Consider the following 17,441-nt stretch of genomic DNA (forward strand, 5'->3'; position numbering starts at 1 on the left):
CTGTCTGCACTCTTGAGGGCTGGGGAGTGGTTTGACTTCTTCAGAATCTACTAGGGGCTTATGTGCACTTGGACTGGGATCCATTCTGAGGGCCCATCAAGAGACTCCTTTGGAGATAGCCCTGGTGGGGCTGTGCCCTGCTGAACTCTCAGAATCTTGAGGGCTGGTGACAGGGGACTTTGCCTGCTCCTCCTGCAAGACTTCAGTTGATGTGAGCTCCAGTTTGTCCTCCAAAGAGTCAGTGCCCAGCTCCAGGTCAGGCCTGTGCATAACCGGGGGTAGGGTTGCCAGGCTCAGAGCCTGAGAATGATTCTGTATCTTTAAGAGAAGAGAAAATTCAGCCAAGTTCAGGTTTTCTTGCTACACAGTAATAGGAAAAACCACAAGGTGAAATTCTCCCTTCCCCCTGTACAACTTTTAAAGATACAGAAGACCTCTTGGTTGTCAGGCCCAGCCTCCAAGAGGTCTTCTGTATCTTTAAAAGTTGTGCAGGGGGAAGGGAGAATGTCACCTTGTGGTTTTTCTCATTACAGTGTTGCAAGACAACCTGCACTTGGCTGAATTTTCTCTTAAAGATACAGAATCGTTCTCAGGCCCTGAACCTGGCAACCCTACCTGGGTCGGGGGTTCACATGATTGAATACTCCTTCATATTAAAAAAAATGCACTGCATATTGAAAAACGACAAATTAGGAAAATGCTAGATTACAAGTCTTTTGCCTAACATGCTTGCTTTCTATGCAGCAGGTTTTTAATTTTTTCCCTTTTTTTTTGCATGAGAAAGGGAGCATGGCCAACTCCAGGTTTGCATGCATCCTCAGGAATAAGCCACCCTGCCTTGCCCATGGCCTCCCCCTCCATGTGATGGGCACTCCCAATCTTCTCTCATATCCTTCTACCCCTCTGCCTTACAAAAGTCTATTTTTGTTGGCTGGGTGGAATCACTGTCAAATAGTGTGGAAAGAGAAGAAGTGGATGCAGTTCTATCCCCATCGATTGAAGTGGCATCACCAAAGGAAGGAAGCAGCAAGTAGGTGGTGCTAGGCAAATGGCACCTGCTTGACCACACTGCCTGGTGCCACTGGTCCTATGGAAGAGATTTCAAATATGTTCACCTGCAGTATGAAGTGGTACAACCTAGCCATAGGTTTAGTACCTCAGCAAGAACTAGGCTTTGTATTGTGGTGTATACTAATATGATCTGGTCTAGCTTTTTCTTGTTTTTTCATTTCTAGATGATCTGGATTTTCACATGTATAGCATCCATCATTCTGGGACTAGATTTGGGATTACTTGCTGGTCTGGTGTTTGCACTGCTGACTGTTGTATTGAGAGTTCAGTTGTAAGTACCATATAAGCAAGGGCAATTTCTGCCATTCTACCCCCAAGAAGGCAAGTAAACAAAATAAATGAATACAAATAAAAGAGTGACACAAGGTATAACGGTTCTGCTATTGTAAGCATGCACTGCCACAAATTATTGCACTAGTGTTAAAAAGAATGTAATAGGAAGGTGAAAGACAAACACATCTGGAGTAACTGCCAAAAAAAAGATTGAGTGGACAGAGAAAGTATTAAATGCACGTTTGATAATGTAATAATGTGAGGTGGAGCAAACAAAACTAGCTCAATATGCTGTGAATAGTTTGAATCAAAACCTGACTAAACTGTAACTGGAATAAAGCATAGACACTGTTCTGGTTGCAGTCACTACAATGGGCCTAGGTAAATACATGAGTTTAGGTGGCTAGTAGTATAAATGTTAGTAATCCAGTAGTTATACTATGTTCTGGGACTGTCATTGGCTCCTGGTCCACTTTCAGGCTGATGTGGTGCGAAAGTGCTATGCTGCCATCCTCCTGAAAGCAGTGTTGATGTTGCTAACCAGGACTAGGCAGGACAGTGGTGAGGTTGAGGCTGTGTGGATACACTTGCAAACCCAGTTTGGGACTCCACGTGTGCTTGCACAGCCTTGACCTTGTTGCCACCTGGCCCCACAATGCTGTTGTTGGGAGGGTTGCACTGCCCTGGCTGCTCTTACTTTGTGCTCTTGCTTAAGAGTTCTTATTGTGATATCCTGTGCTTTCCTGAACTTTTTATAGTCTTGATGTATAAACAGTCAACAATAGTATAGGCAGGTTATCACTTGTAATAATATATGTTGAAAAGGAATTCAGACGAAACCTAGCCGATTAGCTAGTAAGGATAGCATTGGCCCCTGCTGCTCTCTCTTCCTAATAGTGCTTTATCATTTTATAGTGCTTTATCATTTATTTTGTTTGTTCACCGCCCTGAGAGCTATTTCGCTAAGGGCGGTATATAAATTGAAATAATAAATAAAATAATAAATAAATAATATTTTCTGCTTTTGTAAATGAGGTGTTGTGAACCTGTGGCCCTCCCATCATTCCTGATTATCAGCTCTGCTGGCTGTAGATAGAAAATGGAGTCCAACAACATCTGAAAAGCTACAGGTTCCCCATCTCTGACATAAATGAAAGAAGATGTAATGAAATATTTTGGGGAATCAAAAGAATTTAAAGCAGTTCACAGTCAGGCTGGCTCAGTAACAATGGGGGTCAAAGGAAGGGAACTCAAACATGACCTAAAAGTCAAGCATTTTGTTTTGGAACTTAAAGAGAATTTGTTATTTTGAAGATGTCAGGAAAAATATTATTCCCAGATCAGGCCTGAGAATTATGATAAAATTGTTAAAGAGAGCTAAACTTAGTTCTTTTTTTGTTAGCTATGACACATAAGCCCATCAACAATTTCTATAATTGGAATAAATTAATATAGAAACTCCTTGGTTTGAGCCAGGAAAGCTCTTTGCTTATATCATGTCGTCCTCTTTTCTCCATTCAGACAACTCAGAAATATGAGTAAGATTCATTATGGAAAGGCAAAGCTTCATTAAAAGTCTTAAGATAGCTTTTGAAATGTGTGGGGTTTTTTTGCTTATTGCAATTGCTATATTGTCTTTTTTGTCAATCTTGTATACTGCCATATCAGATCTTCTTTTTATATATATATATATATATATATATATATATATATATATATAAATAAATCTTTGGTATTTTCACGTAAATTAGTTTTTACATAAGACTTTCTATCAAGTCTTTTGACACATATTTTGTCAGTGTACATTCTGCCAGAACCTACCATGAAGCTCAGGCAGGTACACTTCATTAATGGAAGATCTTATAATGCCTAGCTGGGTGATAACTTAAAATCTCAGGAGTATGATACTCTCCTAAGAGGGACAGAAACGTGATATGACTTCTCAGTTTAACATTAAAAGTAGAATAAATCTTCAGCTATGCAGGTGTCTGTAGTGATGTTTTAAAGCAGTCTTCTCCAACGTGGTGCCCTTCATATGTCATTGGACCAACTACCATAATTCCCTTACCATTGGCTGAGCTGGCTGTGGGCTGAGGCTGATGGAAGTTGGAATCCACAGCATCTGGAGAGCACCAGGTTGGGAAATACTGATTTATAAGGAAGTTCCTAGCTGTGCAAATAAGATGTAGTAGTTAAGACACTATTCCTCTGTATCTTATTATCATCATTTATTTATATAGCACCATCAGATGCACATGGTGCTGTACATAAAATAAAACAATAAAACAAGTCCCTGCCCAAAAAGGCATACAATCTAAATAAATTAACAATAAAAGGACAACAAAGGAAAGGAGGGGAAACAAACAGAGGGCAAATTGGGACTTCAAATACACATATTCTAGCTATACAAATATAGATTTTTTTTTTTAAAAAACCCTAAGTTTAAACTCCAAAAGCTTTGGGGAAAAAGGAGGGTTTTTATCTCTGAAATCTCTGTAGCTCTGAAAAGACTTTCCTAGATTATTCACCATTTGGCTGAGGATGAAAAATTTTGTTTTTGAATACTTCCTAACAAATTCTATGCATTCTTGCATTGAGCAGGGGGTTGGACTTGATGGCCTTATAGGCCCCTTCCAACTCTACTATGCTATGATTCTATGATATGGATAAAAAACCCTAATGTGACACACAGAAGGATACATTCTGTTTTTTACGGCATAGCATTTAAACCACCTAAATGAAGTGCGAAAATTTAGGAAAAGCTTTACCACTTGATTCTCCTACAGTTGTAAACTGGGACTAAAAAGACTGAAGAAACATGTATGAAGCTCTCTCTGCATTTGAATCATGGTCACAGAAGACCAATCCCCCCACCTGCGGGCTGAGCTTTAATTGTTAAGCATTTCAATAATTCTCCCTCATAGCTGGCCATAATGTGGTGGACAATGTGGTGGACCACAAAAAACAAGCAAACCAGAATAGCGGTCCTCATAAAATCAAGTTTAAGAATCATCCTGCTACCAAATTAAACCTTTGCTAATTTGCTCATGAGAAGTTGTTCGTGCTTTCCTTGTCTTGCTATCCAGTTTACCGATTAAGCAATTAATAGCAGTTCAGCTGACGTTTAATTGCAACAAACTGTTCTGTATAATGTATTCATTTAACATTAGGATATGTACTTTGATCAATGTTTTGTTTTTGTCAGTCCTTCCTGGGGTAGCCTTGGCAGTATTCCTGGCACAGACCTATATAAGAACATCAAAGAATACAAACATGTAAGACTTTCCAACAAGTTAATATTTCACCAGGTTTTTTTTTTTAGTGTTGCTTAGAGTTTTCTTTCTAAGTTGGATGAGGTACAGTCTGCAAAACAAAATTATCTATGCATAGACCTATCCTCAGTTTCTCACAGTGGGTAGAGTGGGATAAAGATGACATACTGACTAAGGTGAAGTTCACCGCAACAGGAAGCATGTCAGGTCTCAATTCACACTCTGTGATCCATAGTTTCTAATAACCGAACTTGTATATGAAGCTGCTGCACTTAATTCAATCAATTTGTTTCTGTGTACATTTGATCTGAAGGAATTACCATTCTGACCCCGTTAAATGAATCATGCGGCTTTCTGACTATAGAGTTGTACAGACAGATTTTAAATTATTATTTTTTATGTGAAATGGCAGCAGTTTCTTTCCTGGTGTTACCCTCCTCCAACTAGCCTTTATCCTATAGCAATAGGATGGGAATTCCCTGAATAAAGATGTTATTCATACCTCCCAGACTAATATACAGATCAGCATGTAATTAGATGTTGCTCTTCTCTGAATTTTGTGGTACAGATCTCTGCTCAAAAGGGCTGCCCTCATTCCTTAAATAAAATTTGTAAACATTTAACAGTATCTAGAAGCCCTTTATCTGCAATAAGGTACATTTTTAATGTATGAGCAATTGTGATGGAATGGCTATCACTGCATAGCAGGCTCCCACCTCCCAGTTCATGGTATACTCTCAGTGGTTGACAGTCTGTGCCACAAGCCTGGGATAAGAGATCTGTGGTACTAAAGGAGCCCATGTAGACATAGGTAAAGGGCAAGCTGTCAGGGTGGGTCAATGTGAAAAGGATTTGCAAATCAAGCAGAGTGGTTAAAAAGGATCAAAAGAAGTCAATTTAGCAATCCAGCACTGACAGAATGGCAGGAATTCTCACACAATGCACACTTATTTCATTTTTTTTTACAACAGGTTGTTGAACCAGATGGAGTAAAGATTCTCAAATTTTCAAGTCCTATTTTTTATGCTAATATTGATGGCTTAAGAAGCAGCCTCAAATCCACTGTGAGTAGTCTGTGCTATTTCTGAATGCTTTCTATGTACAGTGGCCACAATCCAAGTAGGGAGGGAGGGAAAATTTCATTTAGCCTGCTTTTTAAGCAAAATGGCCTAATTCACACCTCCCAAACTAATACATATATCAGAATGTAATTATCCCTCAGAGTTTGCACTTCTCTGAATTTTGCAGTACAGATTTCTGCACAAAAATGTACCAAAATGCACTAAAAGGTACATTTTTTTAGGATAAAATAAATTTAGAAACGTATATATTTAAATAAAATATCTATTTTAATACATATTTTGTGATAAAGCTATATATTTAAGTATGTAACATTTAATATGAATTTTCATTCAGATATTTTTGAAAAGATCTGCAGATTAATCAGAAATGGGACCGAATATACTTACAGTATGAAGAAACACATGTAAAATTGACAGGCTAGAAATAGTTATCTGTCCATCTCTCCCTAAATGCAAGACAGGGCACAATCCTGAGGGATAGTCTGATCACCCAGGATGTAGTAAATTGGCTGCAGCTAAATAGGTCTGGATTGGAGACTGCCTGGGAACCTTGCATATGCTGCTTTGAATTCCATAATGGAAGAAAGGTGGGATATAAATAGAATTAAAAATGACAATGCACTTAAGTCCATTGATACAGTGGATTGTGGCCAATGTCCCAGTACATTGGGAAAACAAATAATAGAATACATTTGTTCAATTCTGCTTTCTGCAGGTTGGATTTGATGCCATGCGGGTATATAACAAGAGACTTAAAGCTCTCAGAAAGATCCAGAAGCTAATCAAGAAGGGAAAATTAAAAGCAACAAAAGTAAAGTATTGATTCTTCTTTGTTCTGTAGTTGAAAAGGGTTTAACATAAACAATACACATGAAATATAAGGGCTGATTTTGTACCTGCATTTCTATTTTGTTTCAGGATGCAACAACAATTTACTAACGTTAATAACTGGAGACAGAAAATCTAAATGGGAGGTGACAGATCAGAACTTTGTAGTTATCAGCAAAATGTTCTATGGCAAGAATATCCCGTACTAGTGGTTTCTTTTGTTTGCATAAAAAAGGAGGCTGCTTGAGAGAGACTGTGATAGGGATGAGGGAGAAATTTGATTCAGAAATGAGAACTGAAATTCGATTCAGTGCTCATTTAAAGTTGAATTTATCAAATCTGCACTTTCTAGAACATTAGAACCCAAACATAGTCTTCCTTCAAAATTTGCACTTATCTGAATTTTGCAGTTCTCCAACTAAGCAATGTTTGAAAAATGCATATATTAGGGGAAAATGTGTATAAAATATATTAGTGAAAATAACATAAAAATGCATTACATTATGAGAAATTGCTTGCAAAAATGTATTCATTAATCAAACCCACCTACAAAAAAGTGTTTAGCAACAGAAATTCAAACTAAAATGCTAGAGAAGTTTCTTCAGGGTTTTTTCTTAAATTGCAAATTTCTGCAGAAATGTGGAAAACCAAATTTAAGATTGGAAAAATGAGAAATGTAGAGAACCAAAATTGACAGATCCTTCCATCCCTCTCTGTGACATATTATGTTTCAAAAGACATTTTCTAATGAACCTCTGTGCCAATTACTGCACTTTCCTTGGATGAGAAAATAGGGAGTTATGGCAGAATAGTGTGCTACAAGTGCTGGAGGGAAAAACACAGCAAGGCTGGAGCAAGTAAGTCATGCCACCAAGATAAATTGTAGAGAAAGATCAGCGCAACACAGATGAGAGCAGAATTTCACTTCTTATCAATACAAGAGCTGTAAGGTTACTAATAGCCTAATCATATACATGCCTGCTTCCAGGTATTTGAGCACAAGACTGCAGTGCTAGACATATATGTAAGTAGCCAGGATAGTAACAAGCCCATTATCAGAGCTGGGTAATAGAGCTCAAATAGAAGAAAAGAAGCCCTTTTTCTGAGCTAGAGTTGTGGTGCACTGGCAACCTCAAAGCTCCTGGCTGGTTCAACAGCGGAATGGCATTTGGGTTTATTTATTAATTTAAAATATTTCTGTCCCACCCATCTACCCTACAATAGGGCACTCAGGGTGGCTCACAATAACATCATACACAGTAAAACCATACACAATAAAAATACAAAAAAACTTAAAACAGATAAAAATACATAAAATACAGTTGAGAAATAAAGGGGAGTGATTTTAAAAGGGACTAAAGAGGTAAAACTAAAAAAAGGGGGGGATATAATCAGTTTCAGGCTCTACCTTCAGTCCTTGCCAAAGGCTCTACGGAACAAGATGGTTTTCAGAAGTCTCCAGAAAACCATCAGAGAGGGAGCAGAGCAGGCTTCTTGGGGTAGGGTATTCCAAAGCTTGGGGGCCATGGCTAAAAAGGTTCTCTCCTGTGTGCCTGCCAGTCTGACATCTTTCATTCCAGGCACGCAGAGAAGACCAGAGGCAGCTGATCTTAAATCATGGGCAGGTAGATATGGGCCTAAGACAGTTCTCAGGTACATTGGTCCAAGGCTGTTTAGGGCTTTAAAGGTCAGAACCAGCAGTTTGAATTGAATTTGGAAACAAATTGGGAGCCAGCGGAGTCAATAAAGCACAGGGATAATATGATCCCTGCATTGCAATCCAGTTAATATTCTGGCTGCTGCATTTTGAACCATCTGCAATGTTTTCAAAGGCAGCCCCATGTAGAGTGTGTTACAATAATCAAGCCTTGATGTCACCAGTGCACGTGTCACTGTGACCAAATGAACTACTTCCAGGAATGGGCGCAGCTGGTAGACCAGTTTGAGTTGGCCAAAAGCACTCTTGGCTACTGCAGCTACCTGATATTCAAGCAGCAGGGCAGGATCCAGGAGTGCTTCCAAACTGCGAACCTGCTCTTTTGAGGGGAGTGCGACCCCATCCAGAACAGGTTGCAGCCCTATCCCTGGTGCAGTTTTCCTCTTGACCAGAAACACTTTCGTCTTGTCTGGATTAAGTTTCAGTTTGTTAGGCCACATCCAGCCCTTCACTGTCTCCAGGCACCAGTTTAGAATAAATTGATGGATTAGAGGTAGGAACTGTACTCATCTGCCTGTGTACTAGTGTGGTGGAGACTGGATATAATGTAGGATATAGCCCTCCTGAGAATTCCAACATTTATTTTAGATTAGGCACACCTCTATTTCTTCAGGACATAAAATTTGATTTTTTTGGTAAACAATGGTTTGTTTCTGATTAAATCATGCTTAGAAGAGATGCATTGGAATCAATGGATTTGAGTGAGTAATATGACTAACCTATGTTGGAAATAGCCCATTGATTTTTGTTTTTCCTAAAGTATGCAGTGTAGTGAATGTGCCCAATCAGGTCATATATATGACAGTTTAGTCTCCCATTAGTTGATTAAAAATATTTTATTATGGGACAAACCTACAGTTTCATTTATTAATAAGTAATGTGCTGAATATACTATGAATATATTGTTATTAGAATGGCATCATCAGTGATTCTGGAACTACTAATGAAGCTTTTGAATTTGATGAGGACCCAGAAGATCCTGAAGATCTTGACATTCCAACTAAAGAAGTAGAAATTCAGGTGGACTGGAATTCAGAACTCCCAGTCAAAGTCAATGTCCCCAGAGTGTCTCTCCACAGTCTAATTTTTGACTTTGGAGCCGTATCTTTCATGGATGTAGTAGCAGTAAGAGTAATGAAAATGGTAAGAATATTTTATAATATTTGGTGTTTTTTTTTTTTTTAAACATAATTAGAATTTATGGAATTGCTAGATCATTCTATTATTCATGTACAATGCTCTGTGGGATTTCCCAGCTGAAATGGCAAATGCTCCTGTAAATGTGGAATGGTGAGATGCATACAGCTATTGACATGATCGCTTCTGACTACCTTTGCTGTTGCTGTTGAGCATGTAGGTTGTCTTGATACTTGAATGATCAGTGTGTGATGAAATGGAAGTGCACATAGTGTAAATCCTGGCCTGAAGATGAGGGTGCATTATGACATCTACCATTGAAGAAAGCAATTTAGAAAAATCTGAATAGCAGATGGGGGGGGGAATCCAGATTGGGACCATGACAAGGGGTAAGGGTCTTTAATCCTTTGCCAGCCCCGTGGTCTTGATCCACAGTAACTGCCTCTCCATACCTGCTATCCAGTCCTTTCCAGTCGAGGTTGGGCTCTTACACCTATTTACTTAAAAAAGAAATTCACACAATTACACAAGTGCTAATTGTATGAATGGTCTTAAAAGACTGCAGTATTTATTAAAGAGAGTCATTATTTGTTAAGGACAGTCATATTTTCTCTAAGCTGTGAGATGAAATGTGGTATGAAATTCTTATTTCTTCAAAGTGTTCTTCCTGCCACACTTATCAATTGCTACAAATTCACTGAGATAGCTAACAAACCTCTAGTTTGGAGAAATCCTGTCTCTGATCAGAATCAAAATTGGCATTCATTCATGCTGAAAGGGAAACCAGTACATTTATCTTTACTATTGATATTCAGCTAGGCTGTGTACACACCATATATTTAAAGCACATTTCCCTCCCTGAAAAGAATTCTGAGAATTGGTTTACCCCTCACAGGACCCTCAACAAACTACAGTTCCCAGGATTCTTTGGGCAGAAATGTGCTTTAAATGTATGATGTGTACACTCTTAAATTCATTTTAAAACCTCAAACCACTAACAGAATGATACAGTACACTGATATTAGGTGCAGCAGAGTGAAAATAATGATTGGAATAAAGAATTAAAATAATGTCATTCTAGAAATGGGCTACCTGTCAACAATGCCCTTGAGAATACATTTATGGTAACTCCAGTCTTCTTCTTTTCAGATTGTCAAAGAGTTTGAGAGGATTGATGTAAGAGTATACATCGCATCACATCTAGGTAAATAGAAATCAGTCCATCACTGATAATAATGGACAGCGTTCAGAATGGAGAGCAAAGTGTAGAGAAGAGTCCACAGCTTAGAGTACAAATTTTGAAGGCACAATCATTGACATGGTAATTCCTGGTATCTTCAGGTAAAAAAAGGGCTCAGATAGCAAGGCTGGGAAAAGCCTGAGACAATGGACAATTAGAGTGAGTACTGGACTAGATGGACCAAAGGCTTGAGTATAAAAGAGGTTTACATAAGGAAATAGTCATTTTTCCTTGTGGTTCTGAATAATTATTGTGTATTTTGTAAGCATTGCTTGAACTAACAGCACTGTAAATATAAACTAATATAACAGGGGTAAATAGACAACCTCTAGTGGTGCAATGCTAGTGAGCAGAAGGTTGGAAACTGCTATCTCTACTTTCAGGGCCAAATTAAACACAACTGAATTGGATCTCCTGTTTTAAAAAGATTAATAGCAGCTACCAGCCAAGATGGATTTGGGGAGACAGAATCTAATCAGGACCATGGCAGTGAGGAAGGGAATTACTTCTTTCCCCTTTTTAATTTTCCTATTTCATCTCCAAGCTCCTATTTACCCCCAGGGTCGGCACCAGACATGACTGGGCCCTTGGGCCCATAGTGCCCTCCTGCCCCTACCTCTCCTACTGCACTAAATGCTGGTTGCGCCACATGTGCATGCCTGCCATCAACAAAGATGGTGGCCGAGGCTTCCCTAAGGGGCTGATGCCTCTGCTGCCATCTTGGTTGATGGCACACATATGCACATGCCTGTCATCAACCAAGATGGCAGCAGGGGCATCAGTCCCTTAAGGAATCTCAACCACCATCTTGGTTGATGGCAGGCATGCACGCAGCTCAGCCAGCATTCATCTAAATGGGAGAAATAGTTGGAGCATGCAGGCTGGAGTTGTGGGCCTGGATGGTTACAGAGGGGTGCCTGACAGCTTCCTCTCTGCAATCTGTGGCAGGGTCAGGAGCCGATGCTGCTATGGATCATGGAATGGGAGTGCTACCTATCCAACCTAAGGAGGGGCCCTTCAGGGGGCCCTGGCCAGGGTCAGACCTGGCTGCCCTCTGGTGCTGGTCCAGTTTACCCCACAGGGCAAAATACAGGGTACCATAGGGCAACTAGCAGCTCCAGGGGCAATTTTAATTAAGGAAATAGCACAATGGTGTGTGGATTCCCAACTCTGCCCCAGCTATTATTAATCTTTTTAGAAATAGAGTCCAATCATAGTTCTCCCAAGATCATACCTCATTTATTGCACTCAGTCTTTTAATTTCAGGGTTAGTTACCCAGTGCTCTCTACAGACTCTGATGAAAATTTTCTTGGTGCAATAGTACTAATAGCAGTCTCAACTTCAAGGAAATAAAGCTTTCACTTGACAACAATATGCTCTGTAACATAAATTAGCTCCTTGTGGCTTTTGTGTGAATTCCATCTTCATGTAAATTTATTATAAATGTATAATAGATTTAAAACTATGAATACCGCACCTGGGGATGGGGGGGTGATATGTAAATTAATTTTTATTTTGTTTTGAAATATTTTTTTTCTTCAGACCACATTATCAAAATACTGGAACACTGTGCCTTTTTTGATGATGACATTAAAAAAGAGATGTTTTTCCTGACTGTCCATGATGCTGTCCTCTATATACAGAATCAGAGCATGCATAGAGACATCCAGGACTCTATATTGGAAAAGGTAGGGAGCAAATTAAGGCTGTGAACACACTAGTCGCCTACAGCAAAGTGTTTCCAGACCTGGTCTGCCAATCAGTTGTGAAATCTCTCTGAAGACAATTTTTTTAAAAAGCACTCAAGCTGATCCCACCAGATTTTACAGTAAAAAGGGGCAGGGTTTGGCTAGCATTGTGTGCCCCTATTTTCAGAAAAGAGAGGTGGAGATGCACTGGAACCAGCAGAACAGTGAGTGTGTCTCTACCCATAGTTTAATTTTCATTAATTTACATATACTGGCTCAGAGCCTAGCTTCTGTGAGTGGAGCTCCATCCACAGAATAAAGCTTTCTCACCTCCTCCTTCCATTGCAGCCCTTTGTGCCACCCCCTAAACTCTGCCCTTTGGATTGGAGGACCCTTCAGAACAGCAGGGGTTCTGGCCTGGGGGCCTGCAGCAAGAAGAGGGAATTGGAGAAAACTTAGACACCCACCTTGCATGAGTGCAAGTGTCCTTTTTCTCACACGGGGCACTTTTGAACCGAAGCTACTGCAAGAACCTTTTTACATAGGAAGGGCCAAAACCCACAAGGAACTAGACACAGGCTTTTGGTTTAACAAATAAAATATAATTTACTATTTATTTTTCAAAAATTATTGCTGGTTTACCATAAAAATGTGCAAAGTGTACAATAAATGCCTGCGTACAAGCAGGTCATAAAAATTGCCTGTACTGTACAACACAAACACTCATGAGAAATACCTCCTTGTATTGAAATATTATTTTTTAGCTGGCCTCAAAGGACTAGCTTAATTACAAACTTGTGGATGCACCATTGCTGGTATTGTCATAAAGCAACTTTATTATTGTTATAGCTCTCTCCAGAACCTTGGATTCAATTTCAGTTTTTAAATGAATCCCTCAGCCTTGATCCATAACGTCCCAATGTCTATTAGAAATGGAGATACAAATCATTAAAATGGATTCAGCATTTGGCATTACTGATTTTGTGTTAACTTCAGCCAGGTCAGCAAAGTCATCTTGGAAAGACATTTGGGAATAAAATGATACAACATCCAAGTTCTTAATAATTTAATCTGAAAGCTATAGTGCAATACACAAATATAACTAACTAACTCAAAGTGTCTCAGAGGGTTATACTTAGTTCTTTAATATCACAGTATCAACTGCATTGTGTGGTACACTTCCTATCTTCACAGGCATAACTCTTAACATTTTTGTCCAGATTTCACTGATGCAGGAGTCAAAGGAACCAATAGAATTTACAGAAACAAACCAGAATGAGGAGCTTGATGTTCAGGAAGAGGTATGGTTAAATTTAGTACAAACCATAGGTATTTTTTGCTTTTCACATAAAATGGTGATAAAACATAAATGGCCTATTCAGCATACAAATTTTATTTATTTATTATTTGATTTATATCTCGCTCTTCCTCCCAGCAGGAGCCCAGGGCAGCAAATTAGGTGACTTAGATCTTTTTATAGTCCTCATTTTTGCATCTCACAGAAGTTTATTACTCAGATGCTACACTTAACTCATTCTCATTTGTGAAAGGTTGTAGTCAACTCCTAACATTGTCATTATCTAAAACTATAGAGGATCTAGATACCTGTGTACCTCCAAAAGTATACCATCTGATTGCTTGATTGCAGTGTTGCTTTCGTTATACATGATAACCTTGAATTCTTTACTCCATTTTGTGGGATTAATTCTGAAATAAAGTTGTCAGCTGGGGAGGGAAAATTACTCTGTCTTTATGGCTTCTCTGAAATAGCTCATTCCTCTGAAGCCATGATCTTCCAGGAAGTTCTACCTGTCTTCCATTCACTTCAATGGAACTGCTTGTGGGGAAGTTCCTGGAGATTGTGCATACAGTAGGGCCCAGCTCATACAGCGGGTTACGTTCCGGACCCCCGCTGTAAAGTGAAAACCGCTGTAAAGTGGATCCCATTGACTTACATTGACCAAAATGGCGCCCGGCCGCAAAAAAACGCCGTAAAAGCAGAACAAGACTGTAAAGCGGGGCCTTTCTACAATTCACAACTGCTGTATTAGCGGAACGCTGTAAAGCGAAGTGCTGTAAAGCGGGGCCCTACTGTACAGTCCTGAAGTAATTCAAGGCTTCTCTAACACACCTTAGGAATCTCTAACAGAGAATTTGTAGCATCCTCGCCAAACTACTTTTCACAGGATTCTTTGGGGAAAATCATGCCAGCTATCTTGGTATATGTTTGTAATACTCTTAATTAAGATCTGTCTCCTGGACTACACAACGACAGCAAGAATTTTGAAAAATCAAATGATTATTTCAGAAATAATTTTTCTCTCATTCTTTTTTAAAAAAATTCTTACTAGGCTATGCGCAGGCTTGCTTCATGAAGGAAGACTATTGAATTCATCATGTCTGTGAACTCTGTGGCAAACATGAACCAATATTTCAAGCATTTTTATCACTGGAACAATTTATCTTACCCTAGAAGGAAACACTTATGCTACAGATATCTCAGACTCTAATTTCTCCTTTTACATTCTATTCTTGATTAACGTTATTTGGTAAATTTGTTCAAACCCTAATTACTAGAGAAATGGAAAGATCATCATACCTATAGCAATACTGGCTCCTAGCTTTTGGGTGAGGACACATGCATTTCTGTACATCAATGTACATAACCGGAAGGAAGGAAGGACGGACGGACTTGATATTAATGCAGAAAATGATTATGACTGCAATCCTAAACCCATTTATATGAGAGTAAGCACCACTGAGCTCATTGGGACTCACTTCTGAGTAGATATTTGTATAGCATTGTGCTCTAATACTCTGTTTATACAATACCAAGCAGAATCTGATGTCTCTATTTCTCAGGGGTACCTTTAGGTGCTACAATACTGCCATAAAGGCAACATTATTTATGACAGATAAATAATGCAATAATAAATAGTAAGAATCTGTGTCCTGAAAAGCAAATCTGGGCTCTTTTAAGTTGCTAACACAAAAGTATCCATAAAGTGCTTGGAATATACAAATCACTTATTTCAGAGCTAATGATCTGATGTCTTTATTTATCCGTTCAGGGTAAGTCTCAGGCAATGTTCCAATTCTTGATTTTTGTACAAGGTTTAAACCACTGGGAACAATTTTTTTAAAAAAATGTGTTCCAAGTCAAATCCAAATTATAAGACAGTTCCATTCTAGTTTACACTGCTATGGTACATATGCAGTGTTCTCCCAATTGCACTGCTCAATGCGTTGGTGTATTTTTGCTTGTTGTTTACTGAATTGGGAAGGAATACCATGGAGTTGGAAGGGTAGGCCTGGAGTTCAGGTTTCGATCTATGCCATATTATGCCTAAAGCTTTCCTTTTTCTTGCCTCGGTATGTCATAGAGTCCTGCTTTCTGTGGCACTTGTGGCCCCCATGCTGCAGTTAGGTTGCCTGTGGTTTTAATCTTTTTCATCAGCACTGCCTCAGTACAAATGGAAAATATTCTGGCAAATAACAAATAATTGTTCACTGTGATAATTTGAAAATTGTTGATGATGTATCTAGAAAGACATACTACTTTCAAGGCCTGCAACATATCCCTAAATCTTGCTGCATGAATAAATAAGCATTATGGATGAAGTATGAAGTATGTTGTAGAGGGCATTATAATAATCTAGGATGTTATATTCTGCAGTAAGCTATATTCAGCTTAAAATGCTGATTTGGTAATACTTAAAAAAACAACATGCACAGCTAGTAATAACTGGAGACAACCAAAACAGCAACTAATCTTCAAAGCATTCTAACAATATATACCTTGTGTAAATGAAAGGGTTTGTGGCACCTCTGTGGTTTGAGGACCAAAATCAGATTTCCTAGGTCACCTATCATTTGTGCAATTGAAAAAAAGTGCCAGTCTTACACTAACAAGTGCCTTATTACATGAAAACAAATAAATGTTTCTGCTGAATTCATTAACAGAATGAAGAATGCATGAAAAAACTATTTGGAAAAATAGGTTTTTCAACACACATACAATATCACCATTTCATTCATATATTTATACTGTATATCTCTGTATTGAAAATAATAAAAGTTTTACACAATATATTTCTGAGCTCTTTTCCACCCCTAAGATATGAAATAATTGAGTTTTACTGATACAGGAGAAGATTTTCCTTCACTGAAGGGGATCTGGTGTGAAAGCTGTAATTTCTATCCTAAATATTTCAGAGATTTCTGTGTGCAAAAAGGCACCATATGCAACTCATACTCTATGTGAAAACCATGTGTGGCAGCATACACATTAAAGACAGATATGCATTTGCATTGACAGGATGGAAAGGTGAATACTTATCAGTTATATGCAGGGGGTACACTCTTTTGATATGCATATGATCATGAACATACACTAGGGATGCCAGGTCAGAAGCATCCCAAACCCTGAGATTTTAGGGGTGGGCCCTAGTGATGTCATTAAGCATGATACATTAAGAATCAACCACAGTTGCTTGAACCACACCACTCAAACGAAAAAATATCTCTTATTGGAAATTAAGATAGAAATCTTAGCTAAATAAGGGTGTTTCCAGGTCCAGCTGATGTGACAGGATCATTCCTTCACACCTGCTTAGAGATCCTGGGTAAGGAACATTTAATCTTTTTCTGGCAAGAAGGGTTTAAGTGCTCTCAGGCCAGACCAGTCATCAGAAGGCCATTGTAGGACAAAGGGAGCCTAGTGTTGTGGAGATGTCAGATGGCAGCACTCAGGAGGAAAGATGGACGCCCCTGACGGCAATTCTAAACACACCAAAGGGACTAAGCACACAGAACTCATCAGGACTTACTTCTGAGTAGAGATTGTTAGGACTGTGCTGTTGGTAAGACTTGTGGTTTGGCCTATCTTCACAATTAATAGATTGGGAACAACAGCAATTGAAGCCGCACTTCCCAGTATGTGAATTCCCTTTTACCACTATTGGGCAAGAAACAAACCATCATGCAGATAAGAAGGTGCATCATCACTGGGTTTAAGGGGGTTGAGCTGACTACATGGAACCACTGTTGTTGTTTCTACAGATGTAAGGGAATAAGGTCAGAGGTAAATTAAATGCAAATAGAAAAAGAAAAGCAAAAGACATTGATGATTT

General features: G+C 38.9%; 1 protein-coding gene and 1 long non-coding RNA gene across 4 annotated transcripts in view; one reads left to right on the forward strand and one right to left on the reverse strand.

Moving 5' to 3' along the window:
- SLC26A4 (solute carrier family 26 member 4) overlaps positions 1-16,363 on the forward strand; it is a 42,760-nt gene extending 26,397 nt beyond the window's left edge. Inside the window, exons 13-21 of the mRNA XM_061640369.1 lie at positions 1,236-1,342; positions 4,550-4,619; positions 5,588-5,680; positions 6,414-6,509; positions 9,156-9,386; positions 10,530-10,584; positions 12,164-12,309; positions 13,530-13,610; positions 14,661-16,363. Of these exons, the coding sequence (XP_061496353.1) occupies positions 1,236-1,342; positions 4,550-4,619; positions 5,588-5,680; positions 6,414-6,509; positions 9,156-9,386; positions 10,530-10,584; positions 12,164-12,309; positions 13,530-13,610; positions 14,661-14,684 (903 nt within the window). The 3' untranslated portion in view covers positions 14,685-16,363. The remainder of the gene's footprint in view (positions 1-1,235; positions 1,343-4,549; positions 4,620-5,587; positions 5,681-6,413; positions 6,510-9,155; positions 9,387-10,529; positions 10,585-12,163; positions 12,310-13,529; positions 13,611-14,660) is intronic.
- LOC133390899 (uncharacterized) overlaps positions 1-17,441 on the reverse strand; it is a 30,128-nt gene that overhangs the window by 2,466 nt on the left and 10,221 nt on the right. Inside the window, exons 1-2 of one of the 3 annotated variants that reach the window (XR_009764485.1) lie at positions 9,833-9,880; positions 4,524-4,589 (exon numbers count right to left, since the gene is read on the reverse strand). The exons of the other annotated variants lie outside the window; for them this stretch is intronic. This is a non-coding gene — a long non-coding RNA (uncharacterized LOC133390899). Of the gene's footprint in view, positions 1-4,523; positions 4,590-9,832; positions 9,881-17,441 lie in introns of those variants that run through there. 3 annotated transcript variants of the gene reach the window in all.

This window comes from Rhineura floridana, chromosome 8, assembly GCF_030035675.1.
Source record: "Rhineura floridana isolate rRhiFlo1 chromosome 8, rRhiFlo1.hap2, whole genome shotgun sequence".
Lineage (NCBI taxonomy): Eukaryota > Metazoa > Chordata > Lepidosauria > Squamata > Rhineuridae > Rhineura > Rhineura floridana.